Raw genomic sequence first — 16,035 nt, forward strand, 5'->3', positions numbered from 1 at the left:
ATCAAATATGATCCTACTGTAATATATTTTTCTGTTTGAGTAAGTGTTTAAAACATACTGGCAAGGTTGTGTAAAAATCATCCAAACTGCAGTTTTCAAGGTAAAGGTAGGGGGCGCTATCCTGGGTGGAGGTTATAAATTAATGGGTGCATTCTGTTCAGTTGGAATAGGGGTCCACTTTGAGGGGGCGCTGTCGAGCCATTTAGTTTTGGGCGTGGCCAATTCGTCCATTTCCATCAATTTTCACACCACCCGAATGTCTCCACCAAATCCGGTCAAAAAAGTGACAAAAGAAAAAAAAAGAAAAATAAACCTCTCATAAACAGTAGTCTCTTATCGGGACTTCGTCCAGTTCGGGCCTAAAAAGGTAAACCATCCCACAAGCGCCTGAGCAGGGCTGTCCTTGCACCAGGCACAAGATCTGGCTCTTTTGTGTACAAACTCATTCCCAACATTTTTGGTGCATTTCTAACATCGCTTTTCATCACAGAAAGCATTTTTCACAACTTTCAGGGACACACCAAAAAGACTATGCTGCAAGCTCACAATCGATGGAAATACTTCTAAAAACACATGGACAGTCATTTTCACAGAACTTTGCCGCCAGTTTACCGAAGGAGGACAAAACCAATTTCAATTCACTACCAGTAAAAACATCCGGTACAGGGCCTTTAATGTGTGGGTCAATAATGTATCTCTGTCATAGTTTTATCAAATGGTCTGAATTTTAAGTGATTACAATGTTATGAGAAAGAGTTACACTCGTGGTCACCTGGGGTCATTTTTGACCCCATTTTGTTTCTCTAATATGTCAGCCATAAAATATCATTTTTCAATAAGTTTGGGTTCTATCTTTAGTGTAGCTTCAGACTAATGGCCTGATACAAAAAAAATGTGTTTTTTATTTTTTTTCAGTTGGTAGGCCTTGTTTGTGTAAAAAAAAACACCAAATCCTGAACAAACAACAGTCAGAAAATATCAAAAATCTATTTCTGAGGATAACTCGGACTATCTGGTCAGTTTCCAAGTGGAAATAGTCAAAATTTTGTGTTAATGCAATTTTTGAATTTTCTCATATATTTGAATGAGAACAAATAGTTACACTCGTGGTCACCTGGGGTCATTTTTGACCCCATTTAGTTTCTCTAATATTTCACTCATAAAACAACATTTTGAAATAAATGTGGGTTCTATCTTTAGTTTGACTTCATAAAAATGCACTGATAGTAAATTTACCAGTTTTTATTATTTTTTGAGTCTGTCGGACATGTTTATGTAAATAAAAGTCAAATTTTGAGCCCTGTAACACTGAAAATCCTGAAGTGGATATAACTGGAAGTATTTGGTGAATTGGGCACTGGGAGAGGCTCAAAGGTAGAGCAGGTTCTGTTTTTTGACAAATGTTTCATTTTTGAATGAGAGCAAATAGTTACACTCGTGGTCTCTGGGGTCATTTATGACCCCGGCAAAACCCCATTCATTTCAATGGAGATGAGCCGATCCTGCAGGTTTTCTGTCTTTGACCTTTTGTACCGACTTCATTTGTGCTTCAGATATGAAACCATTATTATGTTTTCATCCCAGAGGACCTCCTTGACATGCACATTCACCAGATTTTGAATTCACATATTTTAACAATAGTTACAGGGCCTAAAGCCTGAAAACAGCAGCAGCTCTCCATTCATTTCAATGGCAGTGTCCTACATGTCTGTGATTCCAGCTATATTTTTGACTTTTGCCTTTCATACCAACTTCATTTCAACTCCAAATCCATAACTTTTTTTTAAATATACACTCCACAGAGCCTCCACTACATGCACATGTACCAAATTTTGAATTCAGTCATCTTTTCATAGTTTTAGGACCCAAAAACCAGTGCTATAACCCAGTTTCGAAATATAGCCAACCTGTGATTCTCACTCTCTTATTTCAGGAAAGTCTCTATATTCTCATCAAAAAATTTGCACAAAGCATTGTTTACATCTTAATTCATGAACTTTTATCAAATTATTAAATGTTCAGTGCAGTTTGACAGTGAAAGTAAAGTACAGTAGAGCAGAATGTATTTGGAAAAACAAAGCTGTAAAAATTATACAAACAACTGATATTCTATAAACACCAAACAAATGCACATTTATTTATACAAAATCATCTTTTTTGATCATGATTTCTTCCAAAACTACTCTGAGCACTGATAAGCATCAGATTTTATGATCTGTGATAAAGTTTTGAGTGTTTACAGCCTTATTGAAGTGTTAAGATTGAAAAGTGCATTAACACAAAATGTAACAAAGTGCTGCTCCTGGAAAACAAAGTGCGGGATAAAAATGCCTCCAAACGCAAGTGTTGAAAGTATTGCGATACTTGATAAAGTATTGATACAATCAATTTGCAGCAAAAAATATTGTGATCCAAGTAGTGATCCAAGTCCAATCCAATATTGTGTCTCAGCTCTATGGCTTACAACATTGACTGTCTGGTGTTGACTAGCACAGTGCTCCCTAATTAATCAACTTTGCTTGAAGAAACTTACAGCATTTCTTTTTAAAAATATGAACCATTCTTATTATAGGGGTGTACGCATGGAGCTGCATGAGGCTGCAGTGAGAACATTCGGAGGAGAGATTAGAAGGGTGCTGCACAGGCTATTTGGGGCGAACCAGGCTGAATGAACAAACTGCCTGGATAATTAGCATCTATAACTCAGAAGCAGCGGCACAAATTCTACAACAAGATATAGAAGAAAAAGAACTCTGTTTGTTCAATGCAGGCATGAAATAATAGCTGTCTTATAATCACACAGTGTTCTACACATTTGGGGCGTAGTGGCCTCATAGTAATAAGGTTCCAGGTTTGATTCCCAGGTGGAGTATTTCTGTGTAGAGCATGCTGTGATCAGGACTACCCAATATTCTCAGTGGGTTAAATAAAGGTTAAATAATTAAAAAGTGATGCTTCGCGTTAATGGTGTGTGTTTATTTCAACGAAGAAAGGGAAACGAGGCTTTATCCTGCATCGTCCTTTATGGTTTTTTTTTGTTCTTGTTGTCACATTCTCACAAAACTAATGTAATGAATTTACTAACCCTAAATGGAAAGGCATCATGACTCAGTAGATTCTGGTATTGTTGAAAATAAATGTGTTTTTGAAATAACACTGTAAGACAAAAGAAATTTGTGACAGTATTCACTCAAGTGGAATAGGCTTGTCTCCCAGGCCCCGAGTAAAAGCCGTCACATTGTTTTTCCTAATAAAAGACACACAGTAATTGCTCTCAATAGAAGAGATGTTTTCCCACATGACAAACATACAAAGTCTGCCAAATTTACATGTCCCTCTAGCTTGAGGAGCGGCTGCTATTCTGCTGTCACATTGACACAGACTGATAGGCGCTGGCATGCAAATGTCCCAAACTAAGCCCTCTTGAATTTCTGCCACTGCAACATTCATCTTGTAGCACTGGCAGCATGCGTATGGTTACACAAGCTCCACATCAATGAATATTTAACCACGCTGACCAGATTCATTCAAGTGTGAATTTAAAGTGGCATATATATATATATATACCAAGAGATTTCAGTCTTTCAAGACCAAAGGATCCATATTATGGACATGTACTGCTTGATTAACCCAACATTAGAGGAAATAAACAACCACTTTGTTCTTCTGAATGGTACAAGCTGTTATGTTTGTAAAGCACCAACTGTTTTTTCCATAAATCAGTGCAATACAAAGCATATACCTTATGCAAACTTTTCTCTCTCTCCGACACCCTGTTGTAACTATCACACAGAGCTACTACCTGCAACTCTTCTTGTCATATCTCCACTAAATCAGTCTCAAGTGCACCGGTCTTTTGCCTGTTCACTGTGAACTCTGTTACTTTGCAGTGAGTTCACAAAAGACTTACAGTAACTCCTTTGAATGGAAATAGATTAGAATGTCATGCTTTCATGCCACCTCATGGAGTTGGTGGTTGCATTTGTAAATGGATTATAATCTGTGGAACATTTGTCTTTGTAGCAGCCTCTGACAAGCCCTTAAGCGTGGATTATGTTTGGATGCATTCTCAGCCACTGCACATGCCACATCTGATCTATAGGTCTAATTATATTATTGATTACTTTCTGTGCTAGCGTCTTCATTGGAGGTGGCTCTGTCAGTCAGGTTTATAAAGACTGAAAACATTGCCCTGCCTCTCTGTTGTCACGTCAGTGTGTCAGAGAAGGAGTAAGTGAAACATGAGAGAATGTGCCTCTGGCACTTGTACAGTAGTCTTACGTCACATTTTGCAGCAGTGCCAAAAGCAGCCACCCAAGCGAAAAGTAGTATGTCAGCTCTGAAGATAAGCTCTTGTCAGTCATGCAGTGGTTACAGACTCCGTACCAGAGCGGTGGACTTCCACTCTGCTGCTGCTGCTTACTCCGCTAATCTTAAATGAACCAAAGTTGATAAGATCGGGTGATTATTGCCCATGTCCTCACTGTACATTTAGCAGCAGTGGGATGTGAAAGCCTTTTGTCAAAGAGCTATCTCCTTCCATCCAAAAATGTAATTTATCCTTTTTGTTGCCGTCATCAAATACAGTACATGGCGTCTGCTGCTCAACATGATTATTTTTTACAGCTTCTGCTTTTTTGAGTCAGTCAATCAATCAACAATTATTTTCAAATACAACGCTCAGAACTCAGATGAAAGTGCTCGGGCCACAATCAAAGTGTCCTAACTGGTTTCATGATATAACCCATGCAGATGAAAGCCCTTTCACAATATATCCAAATACATGATTATGTCTATTTTTGCACACCCTGGGTGATCTTATTAAGTGCCGACTGTAACAAGTGAATCTATGAGATCAATAAAGGATTATCGTATCTTAACACGTGTGAGCGACTTCTGTTGGTGCCACTTAAAGGGTCTATATGGAGTTTAGAAATGTTAAAACTAAGTATTTTCATCCCCCTACATGTTCCAGCCATGTCCTAATGTGTAAAATGAGCTCAGACCTGTTCACCACAACTGCTTCTAAAATCCTGCACTGTCACTCAAAAAGGTGTTCATTCGGTCCGAAGTGTGGTCATACACAAGCTAAATTTAGAAACTGCAGTTACGCATAAGACCTGAGGTGGCAGTAGTGAGTATAAAAATGACTAACTTGCATCGAGCCCCTTTAAGTACATTTTTTCTAACCTGTCACAGTTGCATTTCACAAAACCCTTCTATTAGGGCTAATAGATAATAACAATTTCATTTGAATGTTTAAGTTGTTATTTATCATGTTAACATGCATCTTTGCTTTCAACTGCAAGTTGACTGAAACATATCTGATGATTTTTACAGGAGTGATGCCAATTTAAAATTCTGTGATTTTCTCCCAAAAAGTACCTTGTATGGTTTTCTGTTTCTAGTTTTCAGGATTGTTTAAACGGGTCAAACCTTGGTGGTTCAGTGTAATACGAGCAGTAGGGAAACCAATTATTGAAAATTGAATATACCGTACTAGTCCAGGATTTAGTGTAGTGTCCGTAACAGGAAGATTTATGGGCCATAGCACTGGAATAAGACATACTTCATGTTTTGTTTTTTTCTATCATTTCACAATGGTGGCCATTAATGGAAAGAATAAGTGTTGTGCGGCGCATTATCAAAAACAAGCAAACCAAGAACACATTTCTTCAAGACCTGTAGTGTCCGTAACACTCTATTCAGCACATAATGTGGACAAATGCTTTTGATAGCACATTTGCGTTTTTTCATGTAAGCGCACATTTTTTGACACTGATTGTGGCTGACCCAATTTCACTGATTCATAATGAGAAACCATTTATGTTTTCATTCAGCAATTCAATACCATGTCAAAGAAATGGTGGCCTGCAGTTTATTTGGAAATGCGGGTGACACTTTGTCACCCCCGATGTCTTTCCACTTGACATGTCACATCTCAGTGTCGATAACATATCTTAAAGCCATTTTACTATTGGAAATGGGTAACACAACTAAAGTAATATTGACACAAGCATTTTGTAATTGTGAAATATAAAACTGTAATTTGATCCGGCATTTCCACATTCAGTCAACGTATATTGAAAATTCACTGGCAAGAGAAACAATCTAGGCGAGGACTGAAATATTGTCTTTATTATGCAAGATAACGATTGTTGGCAGATATGTCCATGTTGAGCAAGGGTTGCTGATATTCCAGGGCCTACACTATATGTACCAACTGTTTTTAGTAAGCCCACACACAAGTCCACTACTTGCTAGACTTTAGGCAATGCACATATTATTGACATGCAATTTGAGCATGCATCCTGCCACATACTGGAGGTCAGTTTCCGCCCCCAAAACAGAAGCCTTAAGTCATCTTCACAGTAAGCTGATAATCTCCTGTCTGAAGTGGCAGGGCAGGCTTTCACAGATGGCAGCACATGTGTAGGGAGATAACTGGGCATATACTGCGAGTCTTCAATGTTATGGGGAAATTGATGCGAGATATTGAGGGAGATCCGTCAAACTCATAGTGTGTGATCCGGGAGAAGAGAGGGAGGAGAGAAACCTGTGCCAACATGAGATTACTGGCGCGCATCAGAGATATGCAGCAAAAGGCTGAACCAGATCGGTCATGGAGCTCAATGGAGTGCCATGCAGTCAGGTCCATAAATATTGGGACAGGATGAATTCTGAAGTGTTTTGTGCAATATTATGTATTCAGCCAAATGCTTGGACGCAGCTTCACAGTGCAGATGGACAATGACCCGAAGCTACTGCAAAAGCCACCAAAGAGCTTCTTCAGGCAAAGAAGTGGAATGTCATTCAATGGCCAAGTCAATCGCAAGACGTGAATCCAATTGAGCAGCGTTTCACTTGTTGAAGACAAAACTGAAGGGAAAATGCCCCAAGAACAAGCAGGAACTGAAGACATTTAGAGGCCTGGGAGCGCAGGATGAAACCCAGCGTCTGGAGACGTCTACGCCATCTATACTTCAGGCTGTATTTGACTGCAAAGAATATTCAACCAAATATTAAAAAGGAAAATAGTTTGATCTATAATTCTTACTTTGTCCCATTACTTTTGGTCCCTTGAAAAGTGGGAGGCACACATACAAACACTAGTAATTGCGTCACCGTTCATCCGATTTGGATGTAAATACCCTCGAATTAAGCTGAAAGTCTGCAGGTTAATCACATCTTGGTTGTTTCATTTCAAATCCATTGTGGTGGTTTACAGAGCAAAAAACATAAGAATTGAGTTGACGTCCCAAGTTGGCTGCATTTCAACACAATAGTGAAAGATTGGAGAGCTTCGATAAAGGACCTCTTGTACGGTGTATATTTTAGGACATCCTCATCTTCAGAATGCTGTTATAGCTTGAACGAATAGGCCACTGTTAATACTGAGATATGTTCTTTAGCTTAGACGAGTCGATTAAATGAACACTGAACAAGTTGTTAGCATTTAGCCTCTCCTCCTCTCCTCTATGGACCCAAACTGTGACAGAGCGCACTGAGCACACGTGTATAGACCAGACAGGTACGCATCAACTCGTCTAAGCTAAGGTAAGAAGTAGAACATATCTCAGTATGCAAAAACGGTAGCCTGTCCCTTTAACACTAATGGAGTCTGGGATTGAATGCTAGAAATATGTTGCCATAGAAAGTCACTATGTTGTCTAAGGGTACTACCAACTAACACTGTCTAGAGACTAAAATATACCTCCAGGATTTTTCATTATGCACCTTTTTTTTATATTATTATGCAATGTGCCAGTTTGATGACAGAATCCAACTCGATTAGCATTACATCAAATTTGAGATTTCTTAAGCAATAAACTGCAAGCATTATAATATTTTGATATGGGGGCTACATAGACATGTTTCACTTACAAGCAATGAATAATATTAAAAGTGTGCCAATATACACGTGGAAAGTATCTCTCACGATAAAAAAAAGCATGCACATTGGTTAAAAGGAATTCAGCCTTCTATTAAAACAGTTTTAGAGACTGTTTACCTCTATGTTCAACATAAGTGTTTTGTCTGGTTAAAAGAAACCGCTAAGACATTATGTAAATTTATTGTGAGCGTTTGCAAATGTTAATTAGCTCAATACAAAGCATGACTGATTGTAATTTAATTGAGTGATGAGAGCAAAGTGATTAAAACAGCAAATAGCAAAGCACCGCTAATGAAGCACTGAGAAGAGATCAGGCCTCAAATTAATTGCAACTATGTTTCAGATCTGCAATACTCCATAGAGACTATTGCTTTTCTATATTTAAATTTATATGAAACCTAATGGTTGCTGCACAGCGATCAGTAAAACAAGTGCCTTAAAAGGAGAATATACTGTACAACTTGGAAAAAATAGAAGTAAAAAATTCCATAGATTAGCATTAATTCACCCCACTGTCAATTATCTTGCTAATACATCCAAACAATGGATAGTTTCCCTTCAACCTCGAGCTATTTGACCAGTGTTCAATGTATGTTACAAGTTATCATAATTGCTGAATGTGTGTACACAAGGCTTGACATTTCCACTGCAGTCATGTGGTGCCGCAGTGTAATTCAATTGCATGTTCTGTTCCGGTACATATATGTCATGGTCATTTGGAAGAAAACTCAATTATTCACAATATCACATGAAAGAGCAGGAGACAAACTGAATTAGAAACAGATACAAAGGGTAAAAGAGAATTATGTGTTTTGATGATCTGAGGAATGTATGTACTAACGAAGAGAGGCACATTTCATTGTCTCTCTATAATGACAGTGCAATCCATGGCTTATGCAATTGAGCCTCTGTCAATAAATGATTGGCATTTTCTCCATGCAGTGGCACAGCGAATGAAAGAACGGCCGCCATCTAATGTATAAACTTTCCCAGGCTAGAATTCACACATATACATCAGAACCTCTACTGAAATAACTTCAAGCTACCTAGTTAAAACAATAAGCAAGCAAAAAAAAAAAAAAACAGCCAGTTGTGTCATTATTTATGTAATTTATTACTATGTGCTCCCCATAACAACAAACAGCATCAGTAGTGTACACTTTATTCTAGACAAATACAAAGGAAAGCATGAGAGCATCTGCCATCACAATACACAGGCAGCAGCACAGGGATGTGATACAGTACATGAATCAGCCTTCGCAGCACGTCTGTCTGAGGCTCAGGGATTGTCAATGATCTACATTTAGTTTACGTCTCCTAACTAGCTCTGCGTGGCATTAGCAGCAGTCTTGTTTAGGCTTTAAGGAAAGGACGTGGGTACGGAAGGTGAAATGGTAACAATACTGACAACATACAGCATAAAACCACATTGTGGACTCATTGGTAAAAGTCTAGTTCAGATTTATCGGTTCACTGGTTATGCGAAGTAACCACTCGGCTAACTACCGTACAAAACAGCTGTAAAAAGACAGCTTTCTTATAAAAAGTTGCACATCTCAAAATTGAGCTTGTATATTTACATTTAATTGTTTGCTAAAACAATGTTACTTCTGTTTAATTGTATTGTTTTAGAGCAGAACTTGGTTTGCAGCTTATTGCCCCTTATTGGTACTGAACACACTGTAGAAAAAGCATTGCCTTACTTTCAATAAATATATGCACTCAAAGTTATATACATGAACTATACACTGGCACACCAGAGTGAGTGTGAATTTTGAACTACAAACATTTTTTGCTATTGCAGTCAGATGCATGTTGGTTGAGAGAATAACCTTTTTAAATAAATAACTTTTACTCTTCTAAATGTCCCTCACCTTCAAAAAGCAAAACCTCTTTAAAATATTTTCTTCATAGAAGTCCATCTTTTGTGCCTTCAGTTTGGCTTTGTTCCTGCACTCATGACATGAATTTAGAGACAGAGACATCATCATCCATGTGAAAACCTTGTCATACAAACACTAAACATAATTCTATACTTTGTTTAACAAAACTGTCTTTGATGAGGCCCAGGTGACGCTTTATTTCACTTAGGTTTAGAAAGATGAGAAACATATTTTCTCTGCTAAAATTGCTTTAGTCTGTTGATGAAGAAAAAAACAAACCTGTGCATTTATAGCTTTTTAACTGTATATTTCAAACAAAAAAGACAGAGAAATTAATAATCATCAGAAAGAGCCAAGTTCCATATTGGGCGTCCACACAGTCCCTTTTTAGTTCCCTTTGAGCCTAAAAAAACAAAAAAAACAATAGCCAGATTCAAATATGTTTAAAGAACAAATGCCTGTAAAGGCCATTTGTCGCATGAAAATGTAGTAATTGAAGCTGGACAAGTAATTCTGCTGTGTAAGAGTGTGGTAATGTGAAACTTATCTGTCATGTTGCTTGAACAACAAACAATAAAATAGCTTATTTATTGCTATCTTTCAATGTACAGTATCTTTTATAATGCTCTCAACTGATCCGGAGTTATTAGATGCAGATATGTATTTCAAGTGTGAATCAGAGCCCCGCGAAGTGCTGACTTAAAAACACTGTATTTTTGAGCAACAAAGAGAATTTTCAGATGTGTCAGATAATCTGCTACATCTACAATACCTTTGTGATTCAATATATATTTACTTTTATAGCAGGTTTTCAAACATTTCCACACACCGCGTGACTGCACTTGTTGAGGTTTCACGTTGGGCACAGCCTCTTAATGCATTGTCCCTGTTCCACTCACATATGATGGCAGTGTACAAAAAAAGAAAGCGCTTAAGCAGAATGAACACCTGCCATCAGGATACAAATAATTGGGGATTTAGAGTGCAGTAAGTAACTATGCAGTATGTAGTAAAATATGAGCTGTTTGTTTCCTCTGACATAAATGAAAATTCCCTTTGATACTTGTGGCCCTACTTGTTTTCCGGTGCATGTCTGTTACAGTTGTGGCGCTCAGTGTCACTTCGACTTACAGTCAGGGGCCTATAAAGTGAACCAGCACTTTTTTCTTTCTCTGTGTTTTTTTTGCTCTGTTACATTTGATGTTCGACCCTAAGACTGGGGATGAAGCTTGATTTTCTAGTGTACATTTAAGTCCTGCTGGTCACTTTCATCTCTCCACTTGAGAGTAAGCTGTGGGCCATCGGCTGGAGCGACGAGAGCTTTGGCGGAGAGCTGGATCCGCATGAGGTGAGAATGCCATAGGCACTAGCTCCCGTGGAATCCTCCTTGGAGCTGTGGTGCTCTTTGATGGGCCCCTCTTGAGCGGGACAGAGGTTGTTCGGGGTTTGGTGGCATTGCTTGATGCTCTGCCTGATGTGCTTGATGCTCTGCCTGATCCTTGTTTGCCACCGCGAGTGCTGTTAGCAGTAGAGGCAGTGAGTGTCTCCAGGAGCTGAGAGGCTGATCCAAAGCGGACATGCTCTTCCAACTCTGCCGCATCAGAGAACAAAGACCCAGCTCCGCCACGCCGACTGCACGACTCACAGCACAGTTTGCTGTAGCCAGGAATAGAGCAGTAGCGTGCTAGGACCTCCATTTGACAAAAGATGGATTTGTCTCCATTACAGGGCTCATCTGAAAATCAAACGCGTATAAATTCAGCATGTAATCACAATCTGACATCTGAGCATGTACCTGTGCACAAGATCAAAGTTATTAGAATTCTTCCATGAGCAACTTTCATGAGCAAGTAAATACATACAGTATGTCTTTATAAAGCATAAAAACACATTAATTACAACTTACAAGAACAGTCACCCATGCATCATATTACCACAGAAATATTTTCTACCTTCCACAAATAATCCCAACTGTGATTACACAAAACAACAAATCAGTCAATTCCGAACTTTAAGCACAGTTGTCCCTGATGGTGATCGATGGCACATAAACTAATCGTTCTCACCATGGCAGGGTCTGGGCCTGCAGTGCCTCAAAGTCTCTGGTTTGTCTCCCGAACACTGGTCTCCAATCCGACAGGTGACCAGGCGCCTCTCCCAACCCTCGCCGCATGTCACAGAGCACTACGAGAAAAAAAATCAATGAAGTCACACTATCGTCCTATATCACTACATGTACCAGAGCACATTATTCTCGCCTCCTATTCTCATCCCTCCTATCCCACAGTATTGATCTGACCAGAGTCCCTTTCTGACTTCTTACTTGATTTGAAATAAGAATTAAAAAATAAAAACAAAAAACATAGCCTTGTCTCGTTAGGTAAAGAGTTTATTAAAGGGGGGGTATTATGCAAAATCGACTTTTTCAAGCTTTACATCATGTTATTATGTCATTCCCTGATTAAAAACATGCCTTGGCACATTCACATATTTTTGAGTAATCTGTAAAAGCTCTGATGGCGGCCATTTTAGGGATAGGTTTGCCTGAGTCCTCCTAGGAACGCCCCCACCTCCTGGAGACGCCTCCGAGCTTTCATCACCAGCCGAGTAACCAACCACTGCTCCTCAGCAGAACCCCCTCCCCACTGATGCCACAGACAGCGTGTGGAGGGGGCGTGTCGGAAAGGGTCAGAGGTTCTTAAAGAGACAGAGGCCTATTTCAAGACTTTCGCTACAGCCATTTTGAGAGAGCAATTTTATACAAGGCAGTTATTCTAACTTACTGCATTTACAGACCAACAGAAGGTTTCGTCATCATTGTAGTGTGATATAGACTGGTGCTATGTGATTGAAAAAAGCACAATACCCCCTCTATCACAACCCAATTACTGTACCACAGCTTCACTGTGGTGGCCCAAGGAAGAGCTAATCGATGTCAATGGCAAATAAACTCACTTTAAATTTTACACTGTGATTTTCTACCTCCACTTGGCAATCAAGGACCACTCAACCATTCACACACATTCATACCTCAGGACTGGCGGGACTTTGGATCAACCTGTTGACTATTGGATCAGTGGGCTTAACCCTTTTAACAAGTAAGCTATGTAAGAAAAAAAAAACAATGGTATCCGAAAACAAAACAAAAAAACCCTATATATATATATATTTTTTTTTTTCACACTTTGCTCACTCATGAACTTGCTACATTCACACATACTCAGGAGTCTGGATTTCTTATATTAAGAAATCCATATAAGAAATCATATATAATCCATATAAGTAAATATATATAAATATATATTTGCATATATTTACCATCAGTGCGGGACCTGGAGACATGAACATGAGACATTGCGCTCGTCTAACAATTCAAGTCCGGCTACGCTTCCACACGAAGAGGGATAACCTCAGTTGTGCGTCATATTGATATGTAAGCCACAACATATACTGTAGTGCCAGAGAGCAGGTTCCTGAGAGACAAAGTTAGGGCTATACAACAGAGATGGTACAACCGTACAGCATGACCCAAAATGATAAACAGCTATTTAATTTTATTCTCTAACATACCTCCCTTTCAAAACTATGGCTTTCTCGTGTTTTATTTATTTATTTAAAATAAATGAACAATAAAAGATGCTAAGGTTCCATCTCATCTTGTTAGGAGGCTTTGAGAATCTCGTTTTTCCTCCAAGCTCGGGTCCTCTACCAGAGGCCTGGGAGCTTGAGGGTTCTGTGCAGTATCTTTGCTGCTCCTAGAACTGCACTTTTCTGGACTAAGATGTCTCATGCATTTCCTTGGATCTGCTGGAGCCACTCCTCCAGTTTGGGGGTCACTGCCCCGAGTGCCCCAACGACCACGGGCACCAATGTGAACAAGCTGGTCTGCCTGAGTGACTGATGGAAGAAGGAGAAATAGAGCTTGGACTGATTGACACAAAGCTACTGACTGTAAACAGTTCATCACAACCTCTTTTGTAGGCCTACAGCTCAAATTCAGGTTTAACTGAATACACAGTTAGTAAACACAAGAGCATCTTATTGAAAATGAATTATTTTCATCAACAATGACCATAGTAGAACAGCTTTCTCAAGCAGTTTGTGATGCATTTTGGAAACAGGAAATAGAGGCCCAGATCAACCACACCAGACAAGACCCCACGTGTAGACTGTGAAAAACAGACAATCCAGCACATAACTGCAAGGTGTAAGATGCTGGCAGGGAAAGCTTACATGGAGCGCCATAACCAAGTGGCTGGCATAGTGTGCAGGAGCATCTGTGCAGAGTATGGGCTGGAAACCCCAAGGCCACTTTGCCCTTGGGTTTCCAGCCCATACTCCAAAGGTGGACCGAGCTAATATCCTGTAGGACTTCCAGATACAGACGGAGAGAATGGTAATGGCGAACCAACCTGACATTGTGGACAATGTCCAAGCTTCTTGCAGGTAGCTAATATTCTGATAAATCGGCCCACCAAAAGCATTTGAGAAGTCATACTAATTCCAATTAGATGTACTATTGGCTCCAGCCCACAGCTCGATGCCAGATTTATTGGATTGTTCAAAGGTTGCCAGATTTTTGTGGAGTAAAAAGGAAGTACGGAAGTGAATTCTATATTCATTGTCAACCTTGCATCAATAAATGGAAAATAAAACATTTTTAGTAGTTCATCGAAAATGAGTAAACCCTGAATCATTTTAGATCATTGCATACGAGATGAACGTTTTTTGTTAGTTAACAGTAAGCTATAAATGTGCCACACATTTGTATCAAACTCATGTCAAATCCAACCAAATCATAGCAATAACAAAATAAAAAAAAACACACAAAAACTTTACCATAATCTATTTAAAAGACAACACTGTTTGGCTAGAAGTGCTTCTGATACTAAGGCTGAATGTGACATGGTCCTTATGCATCAGCTGGAGAACATGTGCACTATAATGACCCTGCCGGGCCACGTGTTTCAGCAGTAAATGAATAAAGCAGTACCTATGAAAACGTTATTGCATAAGTATCATCTAGAATTGTGTATAATTCATAAACAAGTACCAAGGCTCTTGAAGGTTATTACTTAATAAACATTTCGATGGGTTTTCATAATGCAGAAGGCTTTGCGGGTCTAGGGCCTATGATTCCTTATTATTGCCATGTCCAAAACCTTTAAACATTATCTGTTAACATTAGTGGCTTACATTTGTCGAGCACTTTAAAATCTTGACCAACTCCTCTAAGCATCATACTGTTGACATAATTCATTCAGACTGGTGAACTGCGGAGTTGCCCTGGGGTAGACTGCCGAAAGCGAGGCCACCACCCCCGCTCTCTCACTCGCTCACTCTGTCTTCTTGAATTTTTGTACAGCTGTATTTGTTGTGACTTATTGTTGATGTGGTCTGTGCTTTGGTCAACGATGTTGTTTATAAAGTGCATAATACATAAAGCTGGAATCGAATGGGTTGCATATTCCTTCATTAAAACATAATCTACCTGCTACATTCATGTTTCTATACAAAGCCACAAAGCTAGGACAAAACCTAACCCACATTGTAATATGAAAAAAAGAAAAATCCATACCAGAGACTCAATTATAAAGCGCAAAATACAAGGCTAAAACTTGGCACAACAAATGTGGAAAGACAGAACAAGCGCAACACGAGAACTTTAAGCTACTTTTTTGTCGTGCTTTGATTTACTGAAGCTCCCATGGCTGACCTCTTTGTACAGTACTGACCTCAGACCAGGCGCCTGTCCTCCACTGTGACGGACAGGCCGCACGGTTACAAGCGCGGCGGCTCTCGGGCTTCTCTCCACTGCAGTACTTGGTGTGGATGGAGCGGTTGGTGCCATCGTGGAGGTACTGCACACAGCGCACCGTCCGTATCTGAAATCCCAGACTGCCACACGTTTTGGTACAGTGCTCCCACTCGTCTGAAATCCATCTGCACAAATCAATATGAGGGGATTAGTGGGCCTTTGTTGGAGACAAGGCTCAATACTTCAGCGAAGTCTCCTGCAGCAAATGGTTTTCTTAAAAGTTCATTCTTCTCTTTGAGTTTTGGTTGAATAAGAATACGTTTTAAAACGGTTACATGCTGTCAATTCAAACACCTGTGAAGAACACACGGTTATGTTACTGAAATCCACAGTGGATTAAAAGAGGGATGAAGGAGGCCATTCTGTTCAAGCTGAATACGACTGGCCTAAAAAAGTGGTGGATTCTTGGGATGGCGTCTTCAGGTCAGTCATTGGAACAA

General features: G+C 39.5%; 2 protein-coding genes across 3 annotated transcripts in view; one reads left to right on the plus strand and one right to left on the minus strand.

Annotated features, from left to right (window-relative positions):
* grsf1 (G-rich RNA sequence binding factor 1) overlaps nt 1-11,765 on the plus strand; it is a 121,137-nt gene extending 109,372 nt beyond the window's left edge. The window contains exon 11 of the mRNA XM_079577252.1: nt 11,752-11,765. The gene's annotated coding sequence lies outside the window, so the exon portion shown is untranslated. The remainder of the gene's footprint in view (nt 1-11,751) is intronic.
* adamts3 (ADAM metallopeptidase with thrombospondin type 1 motif, 3) overlaps nt 10,130-16,035 on the minus strand; it is a 111,296-nt gene continuing 105,390 nt past the window's right edge. For both annotated transcript variants that reach the window (XM_079577087.1, XM_079577086.1), the window contains 3 exons: nt 15,513-15,720; nt 11,844-11,961; nt 10,130-11,512 (listed from right to left, as the gene is read on the minus strand). In XM_079577087.1, coding sequence (XP_079433213.1) covers nt 11,046-11,512; nt 11,844-11,961; nt 15,513-15,720 — 793 coding nt within the window. In that variant the 3' untranslated portion in view covers nt 10,130-11,045. The remainder of the gene's footprint in view (nt 11,513-11,843; nt 11,962-15,512; nt 15,721-16,035) is intronic.

This window comes from Gobius niger (genome assembly GCF_951799975.1).
Source record: "Gobius niger genome assembly, chromosome: 1".
Lineage (NCBI taxonomy): Eukaryota > Metazoa > Chordata > Actinopteri > Gobiiformes > Gobiidae > Gobius > Gobius niger.